At 39.2% G+C, this 16,290-nt stretch overlaps 1 protein-coding gene across 1 annotated transcript in view; it reads right to left on the bottom strand.

The window, feature by feature from the left end:
* The window catches only part of NDUFS4 (NADH:ubiquinone oxidoreductase subunit S4), a 42,438-nt gene extending 27,062 nt beyond the window's left edge, over positions 1 to 15,376 (bottom strand). Inside the window, exon 1 of the mRNA XM_074932804.1 lies at positions 15,235 to 15,376. Coding sequence (XP_074788905.1) covers positions 15,235 to 15,320 — 86 coding nt within the window. The 5' untranslated portion in view covers positions 15,321 to 15,376. The remainder of the gene's footprint in view (positions 1 to 15,234) is intronic.
* Positions 15,377 to 16,290: the final 914 nt, after the last annotated feature.

Genomic DNA, 16,290 nt, shown 5'->3' with positions numbered 1-16,290 from the left:
ATTCTCCTTTTGCTGAAGTTTGCCTTTCTGGGCCTCTTCCTTCAGATGCATTTGGCATCACACTTCTCCTCCCCAAGTATATTCCCTCTCTCAAATCTCCTGGTCACTCTCTCAGTGGAAAATTCCTTCTTTGTTTCTACATGTTAGCCTGTCACACAAATATGGAGGTGTCCTCTTTCCACAGACATGGGTAACTTGGCTTGAATGTTCAGAAGCTCCTTTGGCTACAGAGACCACCACTCAAATTGTCATTTGGTTTGCAATTAAGAAAGCAGTATTTTCTCCCCACACTGAATGTGTTGGGCATTTAAGTTCCTTAAACTTGATCTATATGATCCTGTATCATCACTTCACACTAATCAATTTCTGTAGTTATCACGTATCCTGGAAAACAAATGCTATGATCATCTAACCACATGTCATTCGTGAGAAGCATTTACTCTCCTTTACACCATCATCTGCTGCTCTAGCATAGTCATGAATGGGTCCCACATCTCTGCTACACAAATGGAGGGGTCCATTGAAAAGCCATTGGAAACTCTCCCGTCTTCACTACAATATTCACACCAGTATCAGGTCCCATGTGGAATAAAGACCTAGCAGAGTTTCTTGTTTCTGGGGACATATTTATGTCTTCTCTTTTCTACCTGCATTAGAGGCCCCAGCTCTGTTGACACCATTAACCAGTTCTGTGAACAGAAGAAACCAAACAGTAAAAAAATGGCCAAATGGACAAATGTCTTCTGTGATAGCAGGATGAAGGATATAAGGCACCTGACTTGAACATTCATCTTGGTAGTTTTGGTTATCTGTATTCAATCTCTAAAATTCAACAAATCTGAACTTCTTCAACAACTGCTAAATAACCTATGCTTAACCCCTTTATGCTTTCAGTTTTTAACTGTATAAATGGAAAAACAAATGGAAGTCTTACAGAAGCAAATGCCTGCTGCAGAGCCTCTGGAAATGCTGTGAAGAATCCCCCACATGCCTAGTGGAAGGTGAGAAGCAGCCATAATTTACAAGACATGAACTTGCCTTCCGTGAAGAGCAACACTGTGACTAGCGTGTTACACAACACCCAGATGCAAAAAGTTGCATTCACCTGATATAATTCAGTAGCTGGATTGAATTACTTGCACAAGAAAAGGCTCCTTAACCTCTTTATGCAACATATCTGACTGTTTTGATCTATTAGCACCCCCTTTTGGTCAGCTGTTGGAGATATGTTAAAGAAAACCAGGTATCACAGAACAGATGATCAGATCACAACCCAGAGGTGAAACAAAGTCTTGTAGAAAACCTCATGTGCCTCATGAAAAATGAAGTTATTACGAATTTTAAGTATTCTGATAGTGAATGACGAGGGCACCAGTAGGTGTGTACAGCCACCATAAAAACATTAAATTCTGAACAAAAAGAACATGGAAAAACTGCCAGCTCAGAACTTCCACAGCATTCAACATAGGCACACATTGTAATTAAGTAGACTAAAACCAAATCAGTATAATGTTCTCTCATATAAAATACAGTCATTAATATCTGTTAGTACAATGTCAAATACAGTACAAATCACAGTGTTCAGCCCCAATATAATGCATTTTTATAAAGACATCTTGTATAGTTGAACTTGTGAAAGATTAACTTAGAGTGGGATAATGCTTCCTTGTTTTTAGATTCACTAATATAATTAAAGTGATAAAGGCTTAACAGAGTCAGCAGTATTTTATTTTTACCAGGATAAGTTTACCATTCTTATTACATCCCAATATAAACAAAATACAGAATATATTGCCAAATACTGCCTGTGGAAACAATGTAGTTCTGTTTTGTAGTATGAACTGCATGAGTAACTTTAGGTTTGGAGGAAAAGCAAATTTCCCATTTATAAAGTTATATTCTCAGATAGCACTGGTATATCCTAACTCTTCCTTTGCCTACAAAATTATGTTAAATTATAAATTATGTTTCTGAATGGATGAAAGGAATGCCAATTTATTTAATCTAAACTACTAAAATGTCTGTATTAAGTGGCAAAACCCACCAAAATTAAAATAGAAATATATAAAAACTGCTTGTACTTGATAAAAAGTTCATATGCAAGATATAGATATATTTTCCAGGTGTGTGTTTGGAATACAGGGCAGGCACTGATTGTGATTTTTAGGCAAATCTGCATAATGAAAAGAAGCAATGGTCATATAAATGTACTGAATAAACATTAAAATAAGCATTTGACTTGTGCCTTAAAATTTAGTGTGCATCTTCAAAACTAAATGTTAAGTTCACCTGCCTTTAGAAATATTAAATGGTTAAATTTCCAAGTAGTAATCAAATTTTAGTTATTTTAGATTCTACTTCAGTTGTCCCACAGATAGAAAAATACTACTGATGTACCTACAGACAACTAAGGTATCAGTTGAACCACAGCACTATGCAAACACAGCTGTTGTCCTTCAAGAACTACTGTAGGACCAAAGGACTATATAGACTCACTCCTGGCACTGCAGTTAGAATTCCAGGACAAAAGTCAGCTTTGTTAAAATGGCCTGAGTTGCCCAACAACACTTTCCCTCACTTAAACAACTTTCTCAGGGGTCAACTATGAATCAGGAAGGTTAGTTCTGACTTACTACCAAGATTGCACTGCCCTGGACAAAAACAGGACCCATTTGAGCCGCCTTCTAGGCAGCTAATTGATCTGACACTACTGGGCATACAACAAAGACCAGCACAACCCTTCAGAAGGCTCCATCAGGCTCAACCTACTCCTGCAGAGCTACACAGGTATCTCCATCATGTTTTTGAGCACTATGCCTTGTAGGAGCATTAATTAGGTGAGTACATGCATGACACAAGCACACACAATTAAAACAGCTTGAGCTTAGGAATAGTTCAGGCAAAAATCCACAGAGCTAGTTTGGGTTCGAGCAAGCACACCAGCAAGCGGAGGGATCCACATCCTGAAACAGTTCTCTACAAGTCCCAGGCTGACACCAGACTGTTTCTCAGCATGCTTGGGTATGAACTCAGTCATTATTTGCTACTACCGGACAAAGTCATGCCAGTGCTTCTAGACCCCACATGCACATGACAAAGTATGCCAGCGGTCTCTCCCAGATTACAGCAAACAGACTAGAAACACTTCTGACAGAAGGGCTTAACACATTAATAATAATAATAATACCCAAAATTATTTAAATATTTTTGTATTAGAATCATAAAACTCAGTATGAAATAAGATCTGGTGTCCTACTTTTACAGCAACAGAATACGTAATTTATAAGATGTCCAACTGCTACCAGATGACAGGAGCTCTGCAGATCAGCAATTTCATTACATGTTACTCTCCAAACTAGAAGACCTAATCTGAGAAATTAACTTCAGATCACAATCTGAGAACAGCAGGTTGACCATAGACCAGTGGAAACCTCTTGTAGGCAAGTCAGTTGAAAGGTAAATAATACTAGAAATGCCACACAGCCCGTATCAACTGAATTTTACATTATCTAGTAAAAAAATGATCTAAAAAGCCTAATGAAGTTTAAAAGGGGGAGGGAAAAGTTACACAGGGAATAAAGACAAAATGCACAGGTGACATATTTGCTCTGTTTGTGCTTTCTAAATGTCAAACTTCTCCCCACACATACATATTCAGGCTATTCATACAACTAGACAGTAACTAAAAACTGTGCTCTCTTTATAGTATGAACAACAAAAGTCAAAGGGTTTAATTCCAAAACTGTAAGGAATGAAGCTAATGTTCCACAACCCACCTCTGTCTTAGGGAAGTTTATGCATTTTGAACAAAAGCCTTTGAATCATGTAAAATTAAATGAGTTAAGATTCCTCTGTGTTTGCAAACTGGTTTACAGCACAGTTCAGTCCTATATGTCATCCCTAACCTTTCCTTTTGAGTTAGCCTTTCTGTTTGACTGCATTTACAAACTTAAGTAATACTTATTCTAATAATCCAGGGTAACAGCAAGGTCTGTAAAACACAGCATAAAAATAAAGGCAACTTCTTTCTTATTTAATGCCCTCAAACACTTGAACTGTAAACTACTGAACTAAGCTATAGTACAAAAAAGAATCCTTTACAGTGTAACTGGAAAACTACATCTTGGTTTATGTTTTATGGAAGTCGATGCAGCTATTTGGCTAGTAAGCCTCAGTTGTTGGGTAACTATGAAAAAATGTCTTTAAGAGCCATCTATTCATTTATGTTAGAAACAGCCAAACGCAACACAAATGGAATGAGACATACAGAAGCCGGTCACTCTTCAGAACTGTATGCTCTCAGCAGTTGTTCTAGATGAGAATGGGACAATCTAGCTAGTATTCTTGCGTATGATTTTTTCACCCTTGATTTGTCAACTTTGCCTTGTCTCAGCACCTTACTCTTCAATTTCTTTCAACATCAAGCTTTTGTCCTCAACTCCTCTTTGAATTGCTGCCATTCCACAGTTACCAGGTACCCTTGCTACTCTCCATTCTACCACACACCTTAACCACTCCACAGCCCATTTTTTAATTCTTCTGCCTGTCCACATCATTGCTTTTGTTGACATATTTCCAACTTCCTCTTCACACACCTGAGTGGAACAACCCCCATAATATTTCAATAAAACTTGGTCTACTGAGTTACATGCAGAGAAGATACACCAATGCTGCCATCTTACATGCAAGAATGTAATTTGAGTTTTCAAGTCATCTTGTCCTCTATGCTCTAGTATTAACAATCTGAAGACAAACTCTGTCAGACTCTGCATCAGGACCCTAAGGGCACTAACAGGTCTTAATGGCTGTGACCAGTCTCACCCAGGGTGAGACATGAACACCCCCCTGCCTGTGGACCTGGAGCTCCATTTAAGCTCAGCTCTGGATCTTCAGCCCTTGCCTGAGCAACACCATTAAGTGTACCTACCTTCAGGCCTGGCTCTGGTCTCCAAGCCTGGCTACACCCTTCACCCAAGCTGCAGTATGACTCCAGTCCTGTTCAGACCCTGTTGCCTGGATAGACTTCAGACACATGTTGCAGCTTGTCTCCAAACCTGTCTGGTTTCTTTTCCTCCTGACCAGACTCCCTGGACCTGGCTCATGTCTTTGCTGCATCTGAGACAGTTGATGTGCCCTATTACCAGCACCCAGCTCTCCTCATGTATAGATACTGTGGGAATGTGTCCTGACCAGTGAAGGCACTATGCCTGATGGGATCACCCTCAGCTTATGAATTTTCCTTCACGAGCAGCCAGACCCTGCTAGTCATTAATTCCTATAAAATTCAAGTTTTTCCAGTCTATGCAATTGCACTCGTTTTTCATTCTCATTACATTGAAATCAAAGCACGTGACTTAACTTTTCTGCAGCCTCTTTATAACAACTGATTTTAAATCTGATCTCTTTTTAAAAAGATACTAAACCAACAAGGTTTTTTGTTGTGAGTACCACAGTGATTAATTAGCTCCTATAACACACATCTGTCTAGAAAGTACTGTACTTTCTTCTAGAAAATACTTCTCTGCAGGGTTGAGACAATAAATTAATGAAGGATAAATTATTGTGTTACAAGACTAATATAATGAAACTGCCAAGCTACTTAAATGATGTCTACTTTAAAAGAAATCCTGAATGCCCTGTTGTTCAACAATTATCTTACTTAGTTTTCTTTCCATTTACCACTATTTATTAATGCAAACACATCTTACAAGCATTTTTGGAGAGCTCACCTTTGAGAATAAAAATAACCTTGTCAGCTACCCTAAGTGTCTGTTCTCTTGCACTCTTACTTACACGTTGATCCTCTCCTCCTTCACTGGTACTTTCCCTTTGCTAGTCTCTTTTCATATTCTTATTATCTGTGCAGCTCTCTGAAAGGAGACTGGCTAGCCTTGCTATTGCTCACTCTTTTTGAAAGTGGAATAAACCCTTAAGGCAAAACCGGTGCTGCAAATGCAAACCTTATTCTTGAATTCCAGTTTAGACAACAACATTTCATATTATTTGTCTCTTTCTCTGGTAGGCACAATCAACACTGACATATGACAAAACATCACTGCTGCAGAATTTCCCTTCAGATAACTTACGCAGCACTTACGAACACTCCCTGAATACATGACAGAACAGTCAAAGCTACTGCATGGAGAGCTCTGTTTTCTTCCTTCATTTAAAATACTGTGGTTCTACAGAAAGGAAGCCACTTGTTTAGTCTTGGGTCTTTAAATAGCCACAAAATAGATCTCCGGTTTCATAACGAAATATGTCACTTCTGAACACTATTGATATCAGATGCAATATCCATAAAAATCTCTACTTACTACCACTGAAATATATAGAAAAGATGAAAAAGTAAGCACTCATCCTCTACAATTAAATTTTGGTTTGGACTTTAATAGATATGGCATTACTTACGTTACTTCATTAGACTGACAGCAAAAGACAACATCAGAAGTATTTACATATAGAGTGTATCTTCATAAAAGATAGGTCTTCAAATATTTTATATAACATACAACAAACCTGATTTTTAAAAAATAAATAGAAGCGGTTTATGAAACCTTCCATGTTAACACTCCAAGAATAAGCAGCTGCAAGAATTGTTTGCCCACACACATTCTGTAGCTGCCTACAGTCTGTCTAGTTGAGTCAAAAGTTAATTTACTTCCTCAGCATCAGTCATAGGTCAAGGGAAGATCACGACAGACAGAAATTACTGTAGCTAGAAACTGGCTTGTTAACAAAATGGTACCTAAACATACCGTTATACTGCCAGGAGGGAACAACTGAACTTTGAAACTCGGAGAGAAATATGCCATTCATTTCTTATGAAATATGGAAATACACATTATAAAGAAGGTAGTATTAACTGTTCAGCTTGCCTCCGGCTAATTTAACAATATCTTTTATTAGAAACAATAAAGGATGTGATCTTAAGACAGTTTTGGAGGTAACACAATCAAATTTTTACAAAATAATTTTAAAAGCTTATCAAAATCCACTATATTGTCATAAGAGTGAAAACATGTACATGCATAAAATGTATAAAATAATAAGCTCTTAAGGACTATACAAATTTACTGAACCTATTAATATAAAATTTTTCTAAACTTGGGGGTTTTTTAAACTATTTGTGAGTAGGTTCAAGCTTCCCTGCAAACTACATAAGCCTCTCAATATTTTAATCACTCACAACAAAAAAACTTCATCTATGACAGATAGTCTGGCCAACAGCAGAAAAATAAATAGCTTCCTGGTGGGGTGGGACATCTTTAATTTCTAGTTTTTCTCAAAATACTAAAAATTTAATTTCAGGTCCTGTGGTAACAAAAAAAAAAAAAAAAAAAAAAAGTGCAGACATGGTTGACGCTCAAGAATCAAAAATGCACAAGTATAAGAACAGATACTTTCCTGCATCACAAAGAATCGTATAAAACATAATTATGAACAAGACTGTGTGTTAGCCCCAGACAAAACTAGTGATACGGCCTTTGTTATCTCCAGAAATTTAACTTATGACTAACACTGTTTTCAAGCATGCTTAAAGTTCACAAATTCCTTTAAAAAAATTAAAAATTGGCAGAAACAGTCACAAGATGGGGATGATGAGAAAATTGTACCATACTAAGTAGACGATCTGTCCATAGAATAAGTTACAGAGAGATGTCAGCAAATACAACAAATTTGAGAATGCAGATATAAGTTAAAAATATCAACCATATTAACTATAACTAATGCTTCCATCCTCACTATTCATCAACACATGCTTAATAACAGGCAAGATTTCACACAGTGTCAGAAGGAAGACCCATTACATTGGTCTAATACACTGAGAGCTCTGCATTGGTCTAATAATTCCTGCTGTTGATTTGCGTTTATTTACTCCCAAAAGAAGAAATATCAGAAACTGATTTTGCTTGCATGCTTGTGTCTAGCTGTGAGTGAAAGGCCAAAGCAGTATGTTATTGATGTAGATGGTAATCCAAGTTATTTTGGGTTTTAGAATTTAACTTCTGAATCTCACTGGTGCATTCTGACAGTGCCTGTTTTTGTGAAGAATGGCGCTGAAAGTGACAGTTCCTATCATTCAGAAATACAGCATGACCCAACTGTCTTCTGAGCCTTTCCAAACATTTATAAAGTTGATGTATAATGGAATAACAAGGTCAACTGAGTCATAATGCTCAATCCTACATTAAGACAAAATCAAGGTCACTTTTTGTAACCCCAAAAGTAGCATTTTTCCAGTATGAATTAAACCTGGTGAACAGTACATATTAAACCACTGACACTAAATCAAATTTTATTACTTTGTTAACATATATTTTAAATTCTATCTATTGACAGCTGGCATTCAAATTCCCCTTCTCCATGTATCCATATGGAATTTCATAATCTATCAATTTATTTATTGGACAAAAAAACATGCTTGAAGTCATTTGTAACAAGTTCTACAAATACATTTCTCTCGAATTTCAAGATATGAAATATCTAGCACAAGAAAATACCAACTTGAAAGCCTTTTCCATTAAAAAAGTTTTGGGTTCTGTTTTGAAAACGAAGTGTCACTTTCAAACACAGTGTCAGAATCTATTTTCAACTGTTTAGTCCCTAAAGGAAAGTATTAGGCCTTCTGTTTTAGGATACTAGTGCCAACAAACTTTAACATCCAAGGCTTTTCTGTTGGTTTTTTGTTTTGTTTTAATGGGGGTTTGGGGTTTTATTCATATCTCCACTCTTCAAATGTTCAAAGTAGATACATGATTATCAGGTTCTCAGATCATCAGATTTACGGAAGAAGTTGTTCTAGGATATAATAATGCTTTTTTTAAAGATATATCAAACTTCAGGTAAGTGACCTGCAGTTCTGAACCCACGAAAATGAGCTGCCACACAGCTGCTAAGAAGAGGTTTCAGCTGTTCTAGTGCAGAAGCAAGCACATTGCTGATTTATCAGTTACCTTTCAACACAAACATGCTTGTCTCTACTAAACCTTCTCTTGTTGAAAAGGCTGTCATTCCTCCCCCTTTGGGTTTCTAATTCCAAAAGTGATGGAACCAAATGCAATTAACTTATTCCAGGTTACATGCCCAATAATGAACAGGAATTTAAGAAGCCACATCAGGAATATTTTGCTGTCATAATGCCTGCGCTACTTACTTCTCCATAATTATGTTAGAAAAACAATCATTTCCAGAACAACACATCTCTCCCATGCCCCCATTCTCAAACTCTGGCTTTCCCAAACTCTTTTCTCCTTCTGCCCCTCTCACTTTAACATCTTTCCAACCCATCCTCTTCCTCACCTAGACCAATACCAAAAGTACTTGAACTTTATGAAACAGTATAGGAATCCCATACATCTTTAAGAATGATCTTGATTTTAACTTACCAGGAGACAAGCTGTGCATTAGAAAAAGGCTAAACTACATGATACATGGTATTTTTCACTTTTTCATTTCTCTAATCTGTGACAGGATTACTCACTTCGACAGTAACATCCTACTGTTCTAACAGTTCTTTATATCCAATATCTTCATTCCTCCATGAGGTCTTTCCAAAGCTTCCTCTTTCCATTTTAAAGGAAGCAAGGAACACTCCAACACCCTACTTCCCATAATGTCAAGCACAGAAGCAGGAGATCTAAACCACCATTCTGGTTCACCAGAGCCACTCTAACCCTGTAATAAAGGTGAACAACACACCATGAATAAAACAGTCATGAATAAAACAGTATGTTGTCGTCCCATTAACTCTTAACGGACATAAGCAAACAGTGATGGATTAGCAACTCTGACATCCTACATGAAGTACTGCAAAAGGATGCAAGTCATCCTATGTGTCAGAAATCTCCTCGTCTCGCCCTAAAAGCATGCAAAACTGATGGGGAAAGGGGACTTTCCTTTACAAGAGCCAGACACCAAATCATCATCAAAGGACATGTGGTTATAACAAAAATAACCACTGATGATACTTTCAGTCCCAGTGAATATGCAAGATTTGGTTGCTAGACCCTCTCTTGTCCATACAATCTTTATTTGAACAGTGTGGACAGAGTCAAAGGGAATGCGTTTTAAACTAATTATACATTTAGATACATGGAACATCTACCCCTCTCAAACTACTGTTTCAGCCTGTCTGCAAGATCAGATGAACACTCAGTGCTGCCTGGAGTTTTGTTTTTAGCTTATGTTCATTAAGTGTACAAACTACTGCGGTTTTAGTTTTTTGCTCCCCTTGCTATGTCCATTTGTCTCTACATCTTACACCCTGAAACCACCTACATCACCACAATCTTACGACCAAAAAACTCCCTGGAGTTTTATTCTGCATTTCAGTTTACCGTTGTACTATTATTGTTGCAAGACTGTACTTTCTCTGATATGCATCAAAACCAAAACAGATATTCAAGTTAAATTTATATTTTAAAAGGTCTTTTTTTCACCATGAATAATCAAAATGAAACTATGAGGCTGTTTGGAAATTAATTTCCATTTTGAAATGTGATTTTCATTGTATATGTTTCAGGAATAGTACCTTCTCAACTGGTGTACTGTTATATATTTTTGAAAAGCTCATGTTATGAACTTTCACGCAGTATAATGAAACTATAATATAAACTGCGTTTTTGACAAATTTTGGCAGTTTGAAGTTCAGATGTCAAAACAGCAATTTCGACAGATCTACGAGTTCAAACTTGGACATAATGCAGTGCAAGCTGCTCGAAACATCAGTGAGGTATATGGCCAGGGAAGTGTTAACAAACGGACAGTGTGACTTTGGTTCCAAAAATTTCAAAGTGGCAATTTCGACCTTGAAGATCAAGAAGGTCGCAGACGTCCTTCTGCTATTGACGACGATGAATTGAAGGCTCTGGTGGAAGCAGATACACGCACAACTGTTCAAGAACTTGCAAAAGAACTCGGGGTAAGCATATCAACTGTTTCTGAGCATCTGAAGAAGACTGGAAAGTCGAAGAAGCTCGACAAATGGGTGCTGCATGAATTGAATGAGAATCACAGAAATCGCTATTTTCAAGTGTCGTCAGCGCTTCTTTTTCGCAACCAGAATGACCCGTTTCTCGACCGTATTCTGATGTACGATGAGAAATGGATGCTCTACGATAACCGGTGATGATCGGATCAGCAGTTGGACTTGTGATGAAGCTCCGCAGCACTTCCCAAAGCCAAATCTGCACCAAAAGGTCATGCTGATTGTCTGGTGGTCTGCTGCTGGTTTAATCACAGCTTCCTGAATCCGGGTGAAACGATCATGGTGGCGAAGTACGTCCAGCAAATCAATGAAATGCACCAGTAACTTCAACGGCTGCGCCCAGCACTGGTCAACAGAAAGGGTCCAATCCTTCTCCACGATAACGCGCAACAACACGTTGCACTTTTAACGCTGCAACGGTTGAACAAGCTGGGCTACGAAACTCTGCCTCATCCACCGTACTCACCAGACCTCTAGCCCACCAACTACCACTTCTCCAAGCATCTCGACAGCTTCCTGTGCAGGAGACGCTTCAGACACCAAGGGGAGGCCGAAACTGCCTTCGATGACTTCATCGCCTCCAAAAGTCCAGAATTTTATGCAACCGGAATAAATATGCTTGTTTCTTGTTGGCAAAAATGTGTTGATTCTAATGGTTTTTATTTCAATTAATAAATTTTATTCTGAGCTGAGATATGCCACTTCAAATATACAGGTTGAAATTGGCAATTAATTTCCAAACAGCCTGATATGTAAAAACACCATTTGCAAGGGCAAGACCTCAAAAAACTTTCTCCCCCAGTCTTATCTTGAAATTGTATTCCAGGTACTGTTTGCAGACTCAGTTAGCCATTGCAATTAATCCTGATGAAGTTAAATGTTGTAGAACTATTTTTTTATTAACGAAAACCAAAGCTTCTGATGTGTCTGAACCTGACAACATCACACGTAGATTATCCTGGACAGTATATGACAGTAAGTAACACACATGCATTAAGCTAGATGAAGTAAGTAATACAACTGCTGCAACACGCTACTTATTCCAAACTTGACAAAAATCTCATACTGGCTAGCATTAACACTGGCTAAACAGTGCTCCTATTGACAAATACAGTCAGAATTTGTGCATCTTTGTGTAGCTCTCTGGTCTACCCAGATACAGATCTGGGAAGTCTACTAAGTCCTATTTTAACATATGGCTTAGTGTGGACATGCAACAAAATATCCAACGCTACTTTGGAGAAAGAAAAAAACCCAAGACAACAAACCAAACAATAACACAAAAGGGTAAGCTAGTTATCTTGAGGGGGATAAAAGCCTTTTTTTGAAAAGTAATAAATATTTTCTCTATTATTCATGACAGAGTAATATAGAAATTAAAAACCTTTCTTCTAGTTTCTTCTAGCCCTTTATTTTTCCACAAAAATGGCTTCCCCCTCTTTTTACTGAGGAGGAAGCTGATTTATGTATACGACAACAACAGAAGAATAAGATTTAAATGACATCCCAGGTTTCCTCATTCTCTTGAACGTATAGCATGCATTGAATAACAGGCTTTCTACTACATAAATGTCCATAATTATTTGCTTTCATAATCTTAGGTATCCATTTATGACGAACTAGCAAAACATTTGCTATCATGCTCAGAGTCTTTCCACAGAATTACAAGAAAAGGTAGTACGTTTTGAAGCACCACCATCTATCACTGAAAAGTAACAAGAACAATCCATTATCATGAAATGCAGGGACTGTATGTCCAGGTTATTACACCTGCACAAATAAAATACTCCACTTCTGCAACACAAATTAGTATCTTTGTATCCTGACTGCAACACCTTATGAACTAAAGGAACTATCTGAAATACTAAACCACTTTAAAACAAATAGCTAATTCCCAGTTTAGTAGAAATTTGTTTTCTTTTCCAAGCTTCACCTACCATATTTTCTAATGCAAGGGGACACTGCAATCTTTGCCAAAACAGACATTTAAGAGTCCCTCTTCTGTTTTCCTCCAAATCACATGAAACTTAAAGAATTGTAACTGTTTAAATTATACCCCTTAATCAAATTTTGGCTGCACATAACTAAGAGGTAAAATTTGACATAATTAGGTAAGACAGACAAACAAGTTACAACTTTCTTCCTGAAGAGGTCAAACTCAGAAGAGCATGCTCAACATAACTGCAAGCTCCTGAAATCCTGACAGATCTTACAGCACAAAAGCTTCAAAGCTGTGATCTAAGCAAAGAAGGTACTTCTATTTTCTACATCAGCTGAAGCCACCTGCTGATGGTCTATATTAGGCTCACCATCAGACAGAATAATGATAGACCACTGCTTAAGTGATTTGAACTCGGCCCACAGAATTTCATAAGGATAGAAGGAATGTTGTTGCATGTTCTCTTAACTTCAGCACAGACACTTATTTCCTTGTTGTGTTACCAGTTACCAGTTCAGAATCATCAAGCAGCTTGAGCATCCATATTTTGAAGTGCTTAAACAGGTACTGATAAATTCAATCTTTGCATTAGAGGATGTCATCATATTTGTAAGAACCAAATATAACTCATAGAAATCAGAATAAAATCTCCCTTGTGACTACTGGAAAGTGATCTTGCAAATTATTTTCAAAACCAGAAGGCAACTATTATTATTCTGTAACTGAAGTTCTGAAAACTGGAGAACTATCTGAAATTTCATATGCAAACACTGTGAAAAAAACTGCAAATAAAACTGCTGCTTAAAGGTTTTAACTTTAGTCCTACAGTGCTCAAACAAATAAGCTATATTACTCTCATAACCTAATTTAAGCAAATAACATGAAACTGTAATTTAACCAAGTTGTACCAAACTTGACCAAACCTTATTCTGAATCTGAGTAAACAAAAGCATAGTGCTGAAGTGATGGAAGAATCATTCAAATGCCCTCAGAGCTGACAATTCCAGAATCTTTTTCAATCATCTCATAAGAACAGGTAACTTTTATAGTCAGTAATTCTAACCCTACCTCCCATTTCCATGTTCATTCCCATCCTTGCTACATCCTACTAATTGTTCTGGAAAAACTTCTTAAAAGGTAGAGTGGTAAAACTTTAAAACAAAATTATCTTTAATCCAAATCAGTTGACCGATCCACTTTACCACATGGCACAGGAAACAGTTTTATCAACACCACAGAGAACTAAAAGGGCAGAAACAAGCAAACATGAATAATAAGTTTCTGCATTAGCATAGTGAAATTCCTAAATTCACACTCACAGATTCCAAAACATTTTTATGAGACTGAGGATCAGTGCCATTTTAAGAGGGAGGAACCGAAGGGACAGACAGGCAGAACATAAAAAGTGGGGGGAAATAGTATGGCCATAGTCTTTCTTTCTCTATATATGTGTGCAGATACTGTGTTTTTATATATGTATAAAGACCCCACAGATTTTAAAAAAATTACTGAAACTACCTTGTATGTATGTTTATATGTAAACATTTAAGTAGCATGGAAAAGTAAACCCTCCAAATCACAGTTAACGGCATGGAACTATATTTTTTTTTTCTCCTGACTAGAAGGGAGTGTGACAAAAACCTAAGTCCTATGACAATGTACATAAGTAAACACATGCACACATCTTCAACTAGAAGCTGGTCACGTACTGGACTTTTAATACAAGTCTCTGCATTAAAGAAACACACAGCAAAGTGCCCCCGAAATTATAGTTACTTTCAGCATTATTTTGAGGAATCAGGAGTAGCTACGTATGCCCTGAAAAAAAGTATGAGATCTTGGGGAGGGGACAGAAAGGAAAAACCACAGGATATAGAATAGGGCAAAGGCGTGCAAAACTCTGGGAAGACTGTGATGGCGACGGAAGGAGTCATCGTCCTCGCCGGCTCCCTGACAACGAGACAAACGCTCCCACCATACCGGGCACGGCGAGGCTCCCCTGCCGTTTCGACCAGCTCCCGACCTCCGGGTGCCACAAGGACACCGGGCGGGCGGTCACAGCGAGGAAGACAAGGACAGACACGTACAGCCCCGGAAAAAGGCCTCGGCCAGGCGCCCGCTGGCAGCCCAGCCACCCCCCTCTCGCGGCGGGGCCCAGGGCGGCCCCCCCGGCCTAGAGCCCGAGGCGGCCGCGGCGAAGCCCTAGGCCCGGGTCAGCCTCGTCGGGAGCGCGGCCGTCCCAGCGGGCCCCTGGCTGCGGCGATGCCGCCCGGCCGACCAGCGGAGCGCCCGCGGTGCCCGTTACCTGGCCGGTGACAGGCGGGCCGCGGCGGCCCCGCTCCTCGCGACAAGGTGCCTCAGAGCCGCTGACATTGAGAGAGCCGCCGCCATGACTCTCGCTGCAGCCGCTGGAAGACGGCGGCGTCGCAGGGCCAAACCTCCTCCGCCCAGACAGGAAACGCGAAGGCGGAAAGAGGGAGCGGGAGGGGCGGGCAGGGAGAGGGTAGGATGCAGTGCGATGGGGAGAGGGCTGGGGAGGGGGAGAAGGGAAAGGGTGGGGACAGACCTGATGCCCCGTGGGGGAACCGTGCACGCGTTTGGGGCGCCGGCGCCCCTTTCTCCGGCTACGCGTTCGGCCCAGAAACGTTTTCTGGCAGCTTCGGGTGTGACGCCATCTTCTCAGCGCCTGGGAGGGATGGCGCAGGCCTCCGGGCCTAGCGGCCTCACCGCCCCCCTGGCAGGGCGGCTGAGCCGGCTGTGTGTGTGTCAGTGGGGAGGGCATGATGCCCTCCGAGCCCTGGTCTCCCCAGCGCCTGGAGACCTTCTGCTGGGGCACAAAAGCTGCGGGATGGATATTTTTGTCCCCATTCTTGCCCATTATGTTTCACAGACAAAATGGTGCACTCCATACAAAGACATCAAAGCTTTGATGTATCTTCTTGCCCCTGTGGTTGTTTGGGGTTTTTTTTTAATATTTATTAGTTTCACTAAAGTGATTCTTGATTCACTAAGATAAGCAAGTCTTTAACGTCGTATTTTAGGAGCTCTGTTTCATTTTTAAACCAATTTCTGCCTTCCTATATTCAAGCAAGGAAGACTGGCAAGACCCATGTTCTCTTAAAGTGGAGTCATATTTTTAATACATTAACTTCATAAGGGAAGTAAATAACAGTACTTATGCCCTGGAAGCATTATGGTGCTGTGTTCATGGTTAAAGGAGACAGATTGCTATAAATCAAGTCAAATACGATCGTTTTCAGTGCCAAAACCTAAAACGACATGAAGTTTCCAAAACCGTATGGTGCAAAAGCACAGTGTTACAGAAAAATGTGTAATACTGTGAAGGACTGAGAAGTTTGGG

The sequence above is a fragment of the Athene noctua genome, chromosome Z (genome assembly GCF_965140245.1).
Source record: "Athene noctua chromosome Z, bAthNoc1.hap1.1, whole genome shotgun sequence".
NCBI classification, from domain to species: Eukaryota; Metazoa; Chordata; class Aves; order Strigiformes; family Strigidae; genus Athene; species Athene noctua.
Note: the sequence above shows the minus strand (reverse complement) of the source record. Positions and strands in the feature narration are given on the sequence as shown.